Source organism: Gekko japonicus, unplaced genomic scaffold (assembly GCF_001447785.1).
Source record: "Gekko japonicus isolate JY-2015 unplaced genomic scaffold, Gekko_japonicus_V1.1 scaffold166, whole genome shotgun sequence".
Taxonomy (NCBI): Eukaryota; Metazoa; Chordata; class Lepidosauria; order Squamata; family Gekkonidae; genus Gekko; species Gekko japonicus.
In genome coordinates this window covers 1,361,365-1,379,112 of record NW_015173127.1, presented here as the reverse complement: position 1 = coordinate 1,379,112, position 17,748 = coordinate 1,361,365, and the positions used below count along the sequence as shown (strand labels likewise).

The window sequence follows — 17,748 nt, the reverse complement described above, 5'->3', positions numbered from 1 at the left end:
TTAGAAAGGGATACACCAGCTATTCCAAGATGACTATTTCTATATACCGGTGTCATCAGAGCTTTTCAGATGGTCTTTGGAGCCGGAGTAAACGCAGAACTTCCTGAATGGCGGCAAAGCTCACCTCAAGACGTAGTTCACGCACACGATACACTGCGGCTGGGAATTCTTAGTGTTGTATATAACCGTCGCCTGCGTCTCCACCCAGACGTAGCCCCCTTCCTTAGCGAGCATTCTGTACTGCCCGGTGGTCACTTGCCCTTTGGCGAACACTAGAAGCAGAAATAGACTAGCATTACTGATGCAGCTAGACATGGCCAGGAAACATTCCACAATGAAAACATGTGCAGTAAAGCACACGGTGCTAGCACTAGCCAGGTAGTAACACAGATGCAAGCGGTGCAGAGCACACTGGTGAAACCCCCACAGTGTCATGCAACAAGACCTGCTTTAAAAAAAAAAAAAACTCACTGTCATGATGCGTTTTGGTCAAATGGTCGGAGTCCAGGGCGTGGTAGTATTCGTAGACGGAGCGGCCCAGGAGCTCTTCGGGATCGTAGCCCATCAGCTCTGTAATCCTTGATTTGAAAGCAGAAAGTAGTTATTAATGTACAGCATTTTCTGTTACCTAGTGTAGTATGAATGGGAGTACAAAGATTTTCATATATAGGTTTTTTCCTTCTTGGTTGTTCATATTCATATTTCTCTGGTTTTTATAGATTTGTTCTTTAAGTAATATTTTATTAGGATGTTAGAAAGGCCTGTTATATAGAAGGCTTTCCTCTTGTAGGTCTGATATTGTTAGCAGACAACATAATCGGTACAAAGTTCATGATTCTGTAGTTCTTAGGGCAAACCTTTCAATGTCTGGGTCAGATAAGATTTTGGTCCCCACTGGTGGACCTCCTGATGGCACTGGTATTTCTGGCCACTGTGTGATACAGAGTGTTGGACTGGATGGGCCTTTGGCCTGATCCAACATTGGCATCTCTTATGTTCTTATGAAGAATCCTTGCCCATTATCATTTAGGTTAGGTTAAGTAAACACTTAGTTTGAAGTAGGTATATGTTTCTTTATATCTGGCCAATCAGAGGATTATTACTCAAATTACCACTGTCTTTTGTAAACAATTATGCTGTTTGAATATTGTTTTCTTGATGATGTCAGTCCATGTATAAAATATCATGTATTTCCTGAATATGTTCAGAATATGCTCAAGAAGAAGATGAAGAAGAAGAAAGTTGTCAATTTTTGGTTAACTATTTGGTCTAATTGTTTTCCTATTAATTGAGGCATTTTTCCTGAATATGCTGAGAAGAAAGCAGTCAGTTTTGATGGGTCCTTTGGCCTAACTGTTTTCCATATTTCATTTTAATAAAATACAAGAACTTCCTCCTCATTTGACTTCATTTTTGACATAGAATCTAATATGTACAACACTAGTGACTTATTTTTAGCGCATTATTCTCATACCGTACTTCCAAGGAGGTCAGGGCTGTACACATGGGCTGTACACCCTCTCCATTTTATTTTGAAGGAGGAAGGAGGAGGAGAAAGAGGAAGGATTTATACCCCAGACTTCACTACCCGAAGGAGTCTCAGAGTGGCTTACAATCTCCTTTCCTTTCCCCTCCCCACAACAGACACCCCAGTGAGGTAGGTGGGGGCTGAGAGAGCTCTTTCGAGGACTGCTCCTGAGAGAACAGCTCTGAGATAACTTGTGACTGACCCAAGGTCACACCGGTGAGCTGATTTTAAATCAGGGGTTTTCAGGATAACCAGTAGTTACACAATTTCATATTTTTAAGAGGAAGCTGCTGCCAATGCCTGGAAAGGTGGGGTAGAAGAGTTTTAAATCAGAAATACATAGTGCCTTTAGAATTCATTGAACTCAAACTTTGTTCCATTGCTTCCGACCAATGCAGCTACCCGCCGGAATTTAGAATTCAGTGTAAACCAGTTTCGACCTAAGTTGAGCCCGAGAGAGAAGCCTTAATTCTTTCGACCACTTGATGGCAGTGTTGCACAGAACACAAACTACAGATGCTTTCCCAGCCAAAAAGCAACATGGGCTCTTGGCTCGTCTTGTAATCTATTTCAGCCCCAGTACAAAACATGCCACCGGATGCAATGTAATAATGTTTAGCTCCATTATGGCTACAAGCACATGACAAGAGTAAACAGGATTCCAAAAAATGAATTTTCCGTCCCTTTATTCATGCGGAAAGCATCTTGCATCACCAATTTGCAGCTTCCAGACTCATGACTCTCAAAAACCTACACAAAGCCAGATTAGCAGCTTGATTTTTAGACTAGCAGAGAAGAGGTCCGGGAAGCGGAACCGCAAAAGGCAAGGAACAGCTCGATCCTTACCTTTCGTCGCAGTACGAAAACTTCATGTCGAGGCTGTGGCGGCTGAGGAATGTCTTGCTGTCCAGGGGGACTTCGATGTTCGACGGGTGAGGGATAGGTTCGCAGATCAACACCAAGCATGTCATGGGAGGTTCTTGGTACCCACAGACGGTCTGGCTGCTGCAGCTGTCGTAGATGCGGATGTGCCCTGTGCAATGAAGTACCTGGGCGGAGGGAAAAGGGGGGGGGGAGAAGCATTTGTTAATAGGTGCAGATGAAGTTCTGCTGTACATAAGAATGAAAGAATGCACACATACATAAACCAGGGATGGCCAGCCTGCAGCATGGGTATTCTAAGCAATGCTCCCTCTAAACTGTGGAGTCTCGTGAGCAGAAATTCTACTTGGTGAGCCAGCGATTTGGCTGCTGCATAAATCAGTTTGCTCTGGAGCCATCCTTCCTGAGCGGAGACAAAAATGTGTGAGCCGGAGGCTAAATAACTGTGCGCTAGCTCACACTAACTCAGCTTAGAGGGAACACTGATTCTAAGTGTCACTTTAAGTAGCAGCTCATGAATTCTGGGAAGGGAGAGGGCCCAGGGCCCGGCTGGGACACGTGCCCGGCTTGTGCTCCTGCTCATAAACTCCGTGCCTGCTCCACAGCCCCAGAGGCCAAAGAGAAAAATAATCTTGGAACCCCGTGTGCATGGACTTGGCATGCAACCTTCTAAAGCCAGCATGGTGTAGTGGTTAAAATATTGGACTAGGATCTGGGAGGACCCAGGTTCGAATCCTCACTCTGCCATGGAAGCTTGCTGGGTGACCTCTGGCCAGACACGCACTCTCAGCCTGACTGCCCTCACAGGGTTGCTTGTGAGGATAACGTGGAGGAGAGGAGAAGGATGTAAGCTGCTTTGGGTCCAGTTCGGGGAGAAAGGTAAAGGTTTCCCTTGCTCAAAAGCCAGGCAAATCTGACTCTAGGGGGTGGTGCTCATCTCCGTTTCCAAGTCAAAGAGCCAGCGCTGTCCAAAGACGTTTCCGTGGTCATGTGGCCGGCATGACTAGACGCCAAGGTGCACGGAGCGCTGTTCCCTTCCCACCAAAGTGGTACCTATTTATCTACTTGCAATTTCTTGCTTTCGAACTGCTCGTTTGGCAGGAGCTGGGGCCAGAGACGGGAGCTCACTCCGTCATGCGGCACACTCAGGTCTCGAAACTTGAGCCACCGCGGCTCGGGGAGAGAGGCAGGATATAAATAAAGTAAATACCACCCACCCCCTAGCGCCACTGGCAGAGACGTAAGGACAGGCACTGCTACAGCTGTGTATAGTGCCAGATGGGGAAGTTTGTCATCTAAGGGCAATGCTTGCAAATTTAAAACTGACCAGGGATTGCACCAAGGAATTCATGGCTCGTGCAGAAAAGCAAGCAACTACAACCGCTGAGATGTGCCGGCACGTCCTCTCAAACGCAAACGTGAAAAAGGACTGACTGTCTTCTCTAGTGGGGGCCCCACACACGCCTTTCTTCCATTGGTGCTAACCTGAGCAGAGCAGATCTAAAGAGACAACTGTTCCTGGGAATGGAGGTTGTTGGCTGTAGCCCTTCCCATGAGATTCCCTATTTGGCAGGGGCCATTGGCAGAAGAGGTTCAGGTCAGCCCACCAAACAGTTGGTCCTGGGGAGTCCAGACCTCCTGGGATGGTATGGGGGCAAAGCTGGGGGTCGGCAGAGAGGAACTGGCAGAAACTCCTGCGTCCTCTTCCACAAACAAACACTCTTCTGCTGGAGAAGCAACATGGTATTGCGTGCAGTTCTGGAGGCCTCGCTTCAAAAAGGATGTGGACAGAATGGAGCGGGTGGCAGAGGAGAGTGGTGAGGATGATCGGGGGCCTGGAGACCAAGCCCTGCGAGGAAAGGCTGAGGGACCTGGGAGGGTTCAGTCTGGAGAAGAGGCTGAGGGGACAGGATGGCTCTCTTGAAGGATTTGAAGGGCTGTCACTTACAGGAGGGCGGGGAGCTGTTCCTGTGGGCAGCAGAGGAGAGGACTCACAAGAATGGGTTTAAACTAAGGGCAGGAAGGTACCAGCTGGATCTTACGAAAAACTTTTTTATAGTCAGAGTTGCACAACAGTGGAATCAGCTGCCTAGGGAAGTGGTGAGCTCCCCCTCCCTGGCAGTCTTTAAGCAGCGGCTGGGCAAACCCTTGTCAGGAATGCTCTTGGCTGATCCTGCATTGAGCAGCAGATTGGACTAGATGGCCTGTATGGCCAGTTTGGTGTGGTGGTTAAGTGCGTGGACTCTAATGTGGGAGAACCAGGTTTGATTCCCCACTCCTCCACTTGCACCTGGCTGGATGACCATGGGCAAGCCATAGTTCTGATAAGAGCTGTCCTTGAAAAAGAGCAGTTTCTGTCAGAGCTCTCTCAGCCCCACCTACCTCATAGGGTGTCTGTTGTGGGGAGGGGAAGGGAAAGGAGTTTGTAAGCCGCTGTGAGACACCTTTGGGTAGTGAAGGGTGGGGTAGAAATCCCTACTACTACTACTACTACTACTATTCCTACTCCCCCCCCTCTGTGATTCTCTGATTCTAGTTGAATACATACCACTAAATACATGGCCCTTCCTCACCCACTCCCTAGATGTAAAGGTTGGTGACTTCTGTTTCAATGTATCTGAAAAACTGCACATGCACATGAAAGCTTATACCCAGAATAAAACTCGGATGGTCTTGAAGGTTGCCACTGAATGCAAACTTTGTTCTGCCACTGTTTTGATGCTCTTCAAAGGCTCGCTTGTATGGGATCGACTGCACTCCCACACGAAGCTGCCTTCTACTGAATCAGACCCCTAAACCATCAGGGTCAGTCTTGCCTACTCAGAGGGGAAGCGGCTCTCCAGGGTCTCAGGCGGAGGTCTTCCACAACACCTACTGCCTGGTCCTTGCAGTCTTCGACGACTGTGCACGAGTGCCAAAGGTATCTGGGGACAAATTGGTACCTCTTCCTAGCTATTAGACTTCTGCTGAGTGCTGACAGGCAGTCACGTACACAACACAACATAGGCAGCGACCTTAGGCTGAATCAGACCTTTGGTGGGCTCTTTTTGTAGCAGGAACTCCTATGCATATTAGGCGACACACCCCTAATGTAGCCAATCCTCCAAGAGCTTACAGAGCTCTTCTTACAGGGGCTCTTGGCGGATTGGCTACATTAGGGGTGTGTCGCCTAATATGCAAAGGAGTTCCTGGTACCTCTTCCCAGCAATTAGACTTCTGCTGAGTGCTGACAGGCAGTCATGTACACAACACAACATAGGCAGCGGCCTTAGGCTGAATCAGACCTTTGGTGGGCTCTTTTTGTAGCAGGAACTCCTTTGCATATTAGGCGACACACCCCTAATGTAGCCAATCCTCCAAGGGCTTACAGAGCTCTTCTTACAGTAAGCTCTTGGCGGATTGGCTACATTAGGGGTGTGTCGCCTAATATGCAAAGGAGTTCCTGCTACAAAAAGAGCCCTGTCCATCAAAACCAGTATTGTCTACTCAGACTGGCAGCAGCTATCCAAGGTCTCAGGCAGAGGTCTTCAACGTCACCTCTTACCTGGTCCTTTTAACTGCAGATGCTGGGGCTTGTACCTGGGACCTTCTGCATGCCAAGCGGAGGCTCTCCCACTGAGCCACCACCCTTCAAATGCGTTTGGACCCCAAAGCTTTCTACATATAAAGCGGCTGCTGTCAGAGCAAGAAGTCCGATTTACCTTCCATGTGGCAGACTTGATGTTCACTGTCCGTCCTCTGCTGGTCAACGTACACTTCATGCGGAGGAAAAAGCTACGCTCGGTGTTCTGCTCCTTTCCCTTTTTCACGGGGCCTGAGACAAACGGGAGTGAACGGCCATTTTATTTTAACACGCCGCACAACAGCGGGGGGCTGAGAAGACAGCCAGCGCACAGACCATTCTGGGAAATATTTTCACGTTAATTTTCCCCACCCGAATTGGCCTGTGAAAAGGAAAGATAATGACCAAGAAGAAAAGGCAGAGCTGTCAACACGGCTAGAGCGAGTCTTCACACCTAGAGACTGAAGGCCAAATGGACTGCAGGAAACTGACAGGAACCCCACCACCACCACCAGCACACTGTGTCCTACCAAACCAGAGGAAGCATATAAATTTGACTGCTGCCCTGTAAGAGGCACCTCCATTCTTGCGCTGATCGCTATTATGCTCTCTTGCAGAATTTCCACAACAGAAAGCCGATCCGATTTACATTCCAGATACACTAACGTACTTCTGGTGCATGCCAGTACATCTGGAAATCAGATCCATCTTTTGAGACTGATGAAACTGTGTTGTTAACTCGGGGCAGAGCACACTAGCGCACCTGTCACACATCGTGCCCCTTCTTTACACTGAGGAAGGGGGTCCTGAGGCCCCCCACCACCACATGAAAAGGCTCTTGGGCTGAGTGAGAGTCCGAACCGGGCCCCCACTGCTAGCCAGAGTCTGAACCCGGCCTCACTCGCTGAAGAGGTCAACTCAGTGTGCGACAATTACAATTAAAAAGGCAAATGCTATGCTGCGATTAGGAAGGGGACTGAAAACGAATCAGCCAGTATCATAACGCCCCTGTATAAAACTATGCAACGGCCTCATTTGGAATAGTGCGGACAGTTCTGGTCACTGCCCCTCAAAATAGATACTGTAGTATTTGGAAAAGGTGCAGAAAAGGCAACTAAAATAATCAAGGGGATGGAACACCTTCCCCTATGAAGAAAGCTTAAAGAGGGGTAGGGCTTTTTAGCTTGGAGAAATGACGATTCAGGAGTGACATGATAGAGGCTAACAAAATTATGTATGGGATAGAGAAGGTAGAGAAATAAAATAAATAAATAAGTACATAAGAGAAGCCAATGTTGGATCAGGCCAAAGGCCCATCCAGTCCAACACTCTGTCACACAGTGGCCAAAAATACCAGGTGCCATCAGGAGGTCCACCAGTGGGGGCAGGACATTAGAAGCCCTCTAAAGAAGTACTTTTCTCCCTTTCTCACAATACCAAAACTCGTGGACGCTCCATGAAATTAGTGAGCAAGAACAAATGAAAAGTACTTCTTCCCCCAAAGAGAAATTAACATGTGGAATTCACTGCCACAGGAAGTGGTGGCAGCTACAAACATAGACAGCTTCAAGAGGGGATTGGATGAACATCTGGAGCAGAGGTCCATCAGTGGCTATTAGCCACAAAGTATAGATGAATGCTCTGTCTGGGGCAGCGATGCTCTGTATTCTTAGTGCGCGGGGGGGGGGCACCAGCAGGAGGGCTTCTGGAGTTCTGGCTCTGCTGGTGGACCTCCTGACGGCACATGGGGTTTTGGCCACTGCTGGACTGGATGGGCCATCAGCCAGATCTAAACATGGCTTCTCATATGTTCTTATGTTCCTCTTTGCTAGCAAGAGTCTGAACTACGCTTCCACTGCTAGCAAGAGTCCAAACTGAGATTCCACTGCTGTGTTGTGCACACATGTAAACTGTCATCAAGTTGCACCCGAGGTATGGTGACCCCGTGGGGTTTTCAAGACATGAGACTAACAGAGGTGGTTTGCCATGGTCTGCCTCTGTATAGAAACCCTGCAGTTCATCAGCGGTCTCCCATCCAAATACTAAACAGGGGCCGACCTTACTTATCTTCTGGGGTAGCCTGGGCCATCCATCACTCCGGAACATTAACACTAAAAGCAGACTTGGTTGTCACAGAATTATTTATTTTAAAGCATTTCGTTAGCTGCCTTTCTACCTTGTGGGACTCCAGGCAGCTTACACCCTGTGAATTAAATGTAAACTAAATTTCGGGATCCTGATTAGGGCGCCCATGAATCCCGTTAAATCAAACGCTTATTTAAACTTCTAGTGGTAGCAATGGAGGGACTAAAGCGGAGCCATCTGGTCTGAAGGAATTTCGAAAAGAAAACGCAAAGCCCGCTTCTTTTTCTCACCGTTCCGGTGGGTGAGCATTTCTCTCAGCTCTTCATGGTCGCATGGATGAGTGAAATCAAACACACTGTGTCCGGTCAGCTCAAACTGTAAGAGACGGAGAAAGAAGCTTAGTCTGGGGCACCGGCAGCAGATAAAACGCTGGACGCTATCCGAGTTCAGCAATTTTTTAAGTCCGCAGGGCTTTGAGTTGGGGGGGGGGGTGTGCTTACAATCACAGCGGGCGACAAAAGCGGAGGGGCGAAGCCCGTTTCCCTACCTGCGTGAGTCCCATACACTTGTTCACGTTTTCAGACATATAGACCATGTCGCCGTCCTCGGAGAGCACCATGACAAACCCGTCGAGAGCTTTTAGGTAGAAGCAATTCAGCTGCGTCTCCATTTCGGCTTCTGCCTCCAGGTCATCTGCAAGAGCCGGCATGTGTGCGTTAGATCAAGTTGAGCCGTCACGGCTGCTTGCAGTTTAGCGCTCAGTGTTATTCGACGTTATCGCCAGGGGTGCATCACAAATAGTACAACAAGCGTGACAGGACGGAAAGTCGTCGCTGGTCAAGGTGGCCAATTCACACGACCTATGTGGGGTTTTTATACCACCACTTGAATCTGAGGGCTCACCAAGGCTGGTTAGGATACGAAGTCAAAACGGCTATAAGCAAAGACGACTATAGTACTTCCAGACCCACAAGAGCACCATGAGCTTAACAATTCCAGCCTCAGAACCCCACACCTCTCCGGCAATAGTGAGGTCCCCATATCTTTGTATGGGTTTTAGCTCTGGTTTTAATAGTTTTAATGGTGCTTGTGTGTTGGGGGGGGGAGTTAATGGTTTTTAAAATGTTTCATTATGTTTGTTTTTATTGGTTAGCTGCCTCGGTGACCCTTGAGAGGTCAAAAGAATAGGATATAAAATCTGTAAAAAAAATTTAAAAAAACCCACGTTTTAAACAGTTTCGCCCGCCTCTCGTCACTCTTTTTTTTTTTTAAAGCATTTTTCTCTTGTAACATTTTGCTTTCTTTTAGACTGATTTATATTCCATTTTGGAGTTGCTGCCTTGGAAGCAAGGCATTCAGGAGAATGGGAGGCAGAACTGCTAACTCGGGTGACAGCAACCTCCCCAACCCCCCAACCTCTGACTGAAGTACAGAAACGTGTTATTCTCCTAATTTTTTAAAAAAATCATCAACCAAAAGTCATTAACCAAAAGCCATCATTACCCAAAAAACAAAAATCATTGGCCAGAAGCCATTAACCAAAAGCCATTGTTAACCAAAAGCCATAGAACTCTAGGACTAGCCTGCTTTTACTTTTTTTTTTTGTTGCCATCCATCAAGTCACAGCTGATTTATGGAGGACCCCCCCCCCCTGGGGTTTTCAAGGCAAGAGACTTTCAGAGGTGGTTTGCCGTTGGCTGCCTCCACGTCAGGAAGAGGGGTCCCACCCAAATAGCAGCCAGGTCAAGGCACTGGCTCACTGATAAACCAGATAGATTCAGGTGGGTAGCCGTGCTGGTCTGAAGCAGCAGCACAAGGTTTGAGTCCAGACCAGCAATAAAACCAGGGGTCATTTCCTGCGGGAGCGCACAGGAGCGGAGCGCCGGCAGTAAGGAGCCCAGGGGGCGGGCACATGCAACAAGCTTTATTATTGTAAGCCGCCTTGAACAAAGAGTAAAGCCAGGATATAAATGTTTCAATAAATAAAAAAATTACTAGCCCCAGCCCCAATTCCCTAGCCCTGAGGAACGGGGGGGGGGGGATGACCTCCACATAGTGACACTCTAGGAATTTCCCATAGATTGTAGTGGTCAAGCCTACAGAGACTAGGGACTGCAGCCTAGAGTGGCAACACATCCTCTTTGAACTCCACCTTTCCCAGGCACCACCCCAAAATGTCATGGCACTTGCAGAAGCAGTGTTGCTTCTGTTACATATACCAACAGCCCGTGTGGACTAACTGTTAAGTGGTGCACTTTCTCCAATATCACTTGGAGCCTATGCATATTAACCAGACTGTGCACCAAATTCCCAGCTAATGTACACATCCACCATGTGAATGCCCACAATCCCTGGTGCTTACTGAACATCCTCTGCTTCATCCACAGCAATAACCACAGCTCTAAATGGTGAAAACCAGTGTTCCCTCTAAGCTGAGTTAGTGTGAGCTAGCTCCGTTTTTTAGCCTCCGGCTCACACATTTTTGTCTTTGCTCAGGAAGGACGGCTCCAGGGCAAACTAATTTATGCAGTAGCTAAATCACTCACTCAGAACTTTAATGCCAGTAGCTCACAAAGTAGAATTTTTTGCTCACAGGACTCCACAGCTTAGAGGGAACATTGGTGGAAACGATTATGCAAACATTGTGATAGTGAATTATTTATCTCCCTCCTTTATACCCCACATTTCTCCTCAATGATACGGCCAATTTGGGGCAGTGGTTAGGAGTGCGGACTCTAATCTGGGAAAACCGGGTTTGATTCCCCACTCCTCCACATCCAGCTGCTGGAGTGACCTTGGGTCAGTCATGGCTCTGTCAGAGCTGTTCTCTCAGGAGCAGTCCTTGAAAGAGCTCTCTCACCCCCACCTACAGTGTGTCTGTTGTGGGGTGGCAAAGGGAAAGGAGATTGTAAGCCGCCCTGAGTCTCCTTCCAATTTCTTTTCTTCTACATTACTCTCCATTCCTCCATTTTATCCTCACAACAACCCTATGGGTTGATTACAAGACAGCTGCGGTCACATTTTTTTGTTGGCCATTTTTTGCTAACTCTGTAGGGCAGTGGTGGCGAACCTATGGCACGGGTGCCAGAGGTGGCACTCAGAGCCCTCTCTGTGGGCATGCGTGCCATCGCCCCAAACAGGCCCAGACCATCATTAAAGTGTCAAATTCTCTACCAAATAATTTTAAGTAAATGAAAGCATTTGGGATTACTTTCCTTACTTTGTTTGGATCATCTTAAGTTAATGTATGAGTTGTTTTTTCTAAAGTAAAACCTCAGTATTCAGGTTAAATTGCCGTGTTGGCACTCTGCGATAAATAAGTGGGTTTTGGGTCGCAGTTTGGGCACTCGGTCTCTAAAAGGTTCGCCATCACTGCTGTAGGGTTTTCAAGGCAAAAGACATTCAGAGGTGGTTAAGAATGTAACACAAGAACTAAGAAGAGCCCTGGCTGGATCAAACCAGTGCTCCATCTAGTACAACTTCCTGTCTCACACAGTGGCCAACCAGTTCTTCTGGAGGGCCAAAAGCAGGGCAGAGAGGCCGAGGCCTTCATTAGAACATAGGAAGAGCCCTGCTGGATCAGACCAGTGGCCCATCTAGTCCAGCCTCCTGTCTCACACAGTGGCCAACCAGTTCCTCAGGAGGGCCAGCAACAGGGCAGAGAGGCTGTCCTTCCCCTTATGTTGTCTCCTGGCTCTGGGATTCAGAGGACTAGTGCCTTGGAATGTGGAGGTTCCCCTCAGTCACCAAAGCTAGTAGCCACTGAGAGACCTATCCTCCATGAATCTAATTACCTGCCTCTGCATCACGACCCTGGAATTCCTTGGTTGTCTCTCATCCAAATACTGGCTAGGGCTGACCCTGCTTAGCTTCCGAGACCTGGCAAGATCAGGTTAGCCTGGGCCATCCAGGTCGGGGAATGTTTATTAGCCGTGGAGTCTTGTGAGCAAAAATTCTACTTTCTGAGCGACTGGCATTAAAGCTGTGAGCGAGGGATTTGGCTGCTGCATGAATTAAGTTTGCTCTGGAGCCCTCCTTTCTGAGCTAAGGCAAAAAATGTGTGAGCCGGAGGCTAAAAAACTATGAGCTGGCTCACACTAACTCATCTTAGAGGGAACACTGGTCAGGACCAGGGCTGAGAAGGCCTTAACCCTGGTTGAGGACAGCCAGATCCCTCTAGGGCCGCGGATCACCAGTAAGTTATTCTGTGAAGAGCGTAATGCTCTCCCAGGGGTATAACGGAGGATTGCACTGTGTATCTCTCCTTGAGAGCCAGTTTGGAGTATGAGGCTTGGCTACCATGGGGGAAAAAACTTGGTAACCCAACAATCCTTACCAAGGAAAGAAAATAAAAGTTTATTATGCAGTGAGTTCAAAAGGAAGTGCAAGATAATAGGGGGAAAACCTTCCAAGACGTGTCCCAAGGCAAAGTCCCATCCCATTAGCCACTAGTCCCTGCCCACAAGCCCACACAGGCACAGACCCATGACCAGCTTTTCTCAAGCCACAATGGTCAATGCCACATGCGCTTCGCTGGGGAATGAGAACCTCAGAAAGGCACCCACATTTTTAAAGGAACAATGAGCAATTTGGCAACACCACGGCTTCTTCTGCCTCTGCAGGACAGAACAGGTAGCATCCTGTACCGACCAAGCTGTCCTTCACCCCAAAATAGTGCAGTGACAAATGAGTCTGTACGTTTTTAAAAAACAAATCTGCCTGTTTAGTGGTTTACAAAATATGCTTAGGTGGGGAAAAATAGCCAAGCTGCCGACTTGTATGGGCAAGCATTGAAAGAGACAAAGCTTTTCTGTCTCCTAGGAAATCATATCTGAAGCACTGAAGAAGTGTGCTACAGAAAGTGGATTAAGACAGCGCCGAGATTTTTAAAAAAACACCAACCATCAGCCGGAGCCAGAATATTTATGTAGAACGCCGAAAGGACTAAAGTCCTGATATACATTAGCAGGAAACAGAACAAAGTTTGCGTCCGGTGGTACCTTTAAGACCGACAAAGTTTAATTCTGAGTATAAGTTATCATGTGCATGCACACTTCTTCAGATACACAAAGAAGTGTGCATGCACACAAAAGCTTATACCCAGAATTAAACTTTGTTGGTCTCAAAGGCACCACTGGACTCAAACTTTGTTCTGTTGCTTCAGACCAACACGGCTACCCACCTGAATCTATTAATAGAAAATGTGAGCTTTCTATCTCTTCCAAACGAGATAATGAGAAAGTAAGCAGAACAGAACAGAAAACCTTTATTGGCATAACACAGATAACCAGAACAAAGGAAAAATTTAAGGGATAGTACTAAAACAACATCAACCAATATTCCCATTATCTTAAAATACAAAGCAATCCTAACATGCCTTACGAGATTTACAGAGTACTACTCTTGACTTCCATACATAAGTCAAAAATTCAGCAACAAATAGTGCTATTGCTGGACTCTTGTCTGCTAGAAAGAAATTGAAATCCCTATCCAGAAAATCTCTCTGCACAGGGAGAAGCGGGCGAATCAAAACATTGCGCATAGCCAAAACTCCCTTGCGCCAACAGTTGGGAGGTGGGGACACGTTCATTAACATCTACCTTTCCCCGCAGAGACAGCAATACCAATACTGGCTGGGGGCGGGGTTAGAACTCTGAGTCCCACCAATAGAAGAAGAAGAGAAGAGATTGGATTTATACCCCGCCCTTCACTACCCAAAGGAGTCTCAGAGCGGCTTACAAACTCCTTTCCCTTCCCCTCCCCACAACAGACACTCTGTGAGGCAGGTGGGACTGAGAGAGCTCTGACAGAAACTGCTCTTTTTTCAAGATCAGCTCTTATCAGAACTATGGCTCGCCCAAGGTCATCCAGCCAGGGGCAAGTGGAGGAGTGGGGAATCAAACCCAGTTCTCCCAGATTAGAGTCCGTACACTTAACCACTACGCCAAACTGGCTCTCAAGGAGAGATACACAGTGTAATCCTCCGTTATACCCCTGGGAGAGCATTACGCTCTTCACAGAATAACTTACTGGTGATCCGCAGCCCTAGAGGGATCTGGCTGTCCTCAACCAGGGTTAAGGCCTTCTCATCCCTGGTCCTGACCAGTGTTTCCTCTAAGATGAGTTAGTGTGAGCCAGCTCACAGTTTTTTAGCCTCTGGCTCACACATTTTTTGCCTTAGCTCAGGAAGGAGGGCTCCGGAGCAAACTAATTCATGCAGCAGCCAATCCCCTCGCTCACAGCTTTAATGCCAGTCGCTCACAAAGTAGAATTTTTGCTCACAAGACTCCACAGCTTAGAGGGAGCCTTGGTCCTGGCCTGGTGGAACTCTCTGCCTAACAACAGGGCCCTGCGCGATCTTACGCAACTCCGCAGGGCCTGTCAGGCAGAGATGTTCCGCCAGGCATTTGGTTGAGGACAGCGACAGTTTACATCCTGGCTGGCACCCTACCCTACCTTGTGAGCTATTCCCTCCCATTGCCCGTGAAGCACTCACAGACCGGGGACAGGGGGGGAACTACAAACCATAAATCCACCACTTCTTGTAATTGTGTATAATATGCTAAGGTAAAGGTAAAGGTTCCCTTGCTCGAAAGCCAGTCGAATCCGACTCTAGGGTTGCGGTGCTCATCTCCGTTTCAGAGCCGAAGAGCAAGCGCTGTCCGAAGACGTTTCCGTGGTCATGTGGCCGGCATGACTAAACACCGAGGCACACGGAACGCTGTTCCCTTCCCACCGAAGTGGTACCTATTTATCTACTTGCAATTTTCTTGCTTTCGAACTGCCAGGTTGGCAGGAGCTGGAACTAGAGACGGGAGCGAGTAATATGCTGGATATGGTTTTTATGGCTTTTAATAGTTTAGATTTGTCCGTCGCCTAGAGCCCCACATTTGTGGGGATTGGGCGATTCGTAAATGTAATGAAATAATAATAAATAAAATCCTAAGGAGACTTGCTCCAGTCTAAGCCCACTGAAATGAATGGGTTTAGACTAGAGTAACTCTCCTTGCACCGATAAGTTTTGGATTTCCCCCGTCGATATTTCTACGAAATGATCTCCCAGAGCCCGGGGGGGGGGGGGGGGGCCCGGCCTGGGAAGTGATGCTGTTTCATATAATCATGGCACGGATGCTTCAATGATGTGTCTACTCGTTGGCCGTTTCAGGCCTCTTTCTCGCCCGTGCTCTCTTGACCAATCATCTGCAAACTCTCACCTGCATCGAGCAGCTTCCTCATGCGCAGGTAGCTGATGGTTAGCCTCATAATAGAGGCTTTGTCGAGATGCGCACTCACGTGATGGGGGAGGGGCAACTGGTGAGCGAGTTCGTAGAAGACCTGCGATTCCTTGCTCCTCCGACATCTGGCTGCGTCTCTGGACTTCTCCTTTCTGCGTTCTGAACTAATCCTGTAAGACAGACAGACAGACACAGCATTAAAAACTGATCAGTGCCAGCGCTTTAGCAATAACTATAAGGACTGGAGGAATAAACTGGGAATCAGGAACGGATACCAGTGTAAGTTCGTTTGATGTGCAATGTATGCTCTTTCATTTATTTCATAATTAAAAACATTTATATGCCACCTTTGCCCCGAAACAGTCTCCAAGGCAGTGAACATCTTTATTTATTTATTTATTCGTTTATTTATTTATTTATTCGATTTATATCCCGCCCTCCTTGCATAGCAGGCTCAGGGCGGCTTACAATAGGTTAAAATACGTTAAAACACAGATGCATTGCAACAATGCAATTAACATAGTATGCAGCAAATGACGATCATAACTCCATATAAATACATATAGAAAGATAAAATGCTGATGGCGGTAGCGTACCATAGGGTCAAATTACACTGGCTGTTGTTATTCAAGTTAACAAAGAGGGCCTTAACAGTTCAGATGTTAACTACTCAGGTGTTATCAGTATGTGGTCAGTGGCCAGCGGTCAGTGGCGGCTCCTAATCGGCGGCCTGGTGGAAGAGCTCTGTTTTACAGGCCCTGCGGAACTGTAGGAGGTCCAGCAGGGCCCTGATGTCTTCCGGGAGCTCATTCCACCAGTATGGAGCCACCACTGAGAAGGCCCTGGCCGAGGCCAATCTGGCGTCTTGTGGACCACAGAGAGTCAGACAGTTTTGAGAACCTGACCTCAGTGCTATGCAATAAAACATTTAAAACATTAAAACATCCTTTAAATGCATGCACAAACACACAAACACAACCAGGGAAGAATGCCAATAAGAGTTTACTGGGAGGGGGGGGTTTACACCAAATGAAAAAGTCTTCACTTGCTGGCAGAAGACAACAACAGAGGAAGACAGACAACTCTGCCTGGGGAGGAAGTGCCACGGTTTTGGTGCCACAACTGAGAAGGTCCTCTACTGAGTTGCTACCCATCTAGCCTTAGATGGCAGCGGGGCGCCCACCCAAAGCAAAGCCTCTGAAGATGACCAGAGTGGACGGGTAGTTTCATATGCGAGGGTGGTTTTCCCACACACACAGTGCATACATGATGTCCATATACAAAGTCTAACATTTTTTTAAAAAAAAGATTGTGTCTATACAATTCACTTTTCTTTCATTGGACCCCTCACTCCCCAAACCAGTTGCTTAAACTGTGAGCCTCTGTCGGACAGAACTGTTTGCATTTGACAGGGACAGACAGAGTGGAATATAAATTTAATAATACAGACAGATGCTGATAACACATATACTGACTACTCTCTTCTCGGAAGAACCTCTTTCCACTAAATGCTCACAGCCAAATCTCTCGCTTGACTTGATGTTCTGACAGTTCTTCTTTCCAAGTGTGATCACTGACAGTCCAAAACAACACAGCAGCTGAGACAACATCTAGGAACATTTCAATCAACCGAACTCAGAACTCTCATTGCCGAATGTTTCAAAAACATCAGTTCAGCTTTATCGCTCTTGCTGCGTTGGGAGTAAATTAGCAAACACCTCAATTCCCCCACCAACTGGTGTGATATTCAGTTGATGTTTCATTCATCTTCAAGGGGCAGAGCAAAATTACAAGAATAGTAAATGCCTCTACTGGGGTCTCGCTGAGTTTTCGAGAGATCTCAATTTTCAGAGACAGCTTTTTGGATAACATATAGGACGCTATGATATCCAAAAGGCTGTTTTTGAAAATTAAGATATGTCAAAAACGTCAGCGAGACTACAGCAGAAACGTTACTGTTCTTATAATCTGACCATGAACAGTAGTGATGATCAAAGACGCTGTCACAAAGATATTCCCTTACAGCATTTAGGAGCAGCGTGAAAACCATACAGGGTCGCCATAAGGACTTGCCTATTAGTATATAGATTATTTGACTGTATTTTGTACTGTGCTCACTGATTCACTGAATAGCCTTTCTCATTCCTGTAATCTGCCCAGCTCCGTTCCATTATTCTGTTTTACCAGTAATCTTTGCTGTTAAATTGACTTTTTTAACCATATTTGTAATTCATTTGCTAATTGACTTAGTTCCATTATATTTGTAATCTGCCTTGAGTCCCAATGAGAATGGTGGATTTATAAGTGAAGATAAACAATAATAATCCCCCTACTTGAAAGCACATCTGTGGCTGCGGTCACACGGAACATTAGCCACGCTAGAGAGCCGGAAGATAGGCGGATTTTCCGGGCGCGATCTCACCGCCACATCTGGGAAGCGTAGAGCTCCCGTGGCT

General features: G+C 47.2%; 1 protein-coding gene across 2 annotated transcripts in view; it reads right to left on the bottom strand.

The window, feature by feature from the left end:
- Window positions 1–17,748, bottom strand: part of HIF1A (hypoxia inducible factor 1, alpha subunit (basic helix-loop-helix transcription factor)) — an 87,301-nt gene that overhangs the window by 28,623 nt on the left and 40,930 nt on the right. For both annotated transcript variants that reach the window (XM_015422024.1, XM_015422025.1), the window contains exons 2-8: window positions 15,272–15,462; window positions 8,605–8,750; window positions 8,348–8,432; window positions 6,112–6,224; window positions 2,375–2,577; window positions 472–578; window positions 125–272 (exon numbers count right to left, since the gene is read on the bottom strand). In XM_015422024.1, coding sequence (XP_015277510.1) covers window positions 125–272; window positions 472–578; window positions 2,375–2,577; window positions 6,112–6,224; window positions 8,348–8,432; window positions 8,605–8,750; window positions 15,272–15,462 — 993 coding nt within the window. The remainder of the gene's footprint in view (window positions 1–124; window positions 273–471; window positions 579–2,374; window positions 2,578–6,111; window positions 6,225–8,347; window positions 8,433–8,604; window positions 8,751–15,271; window positions 15,463–17,748) is intronic.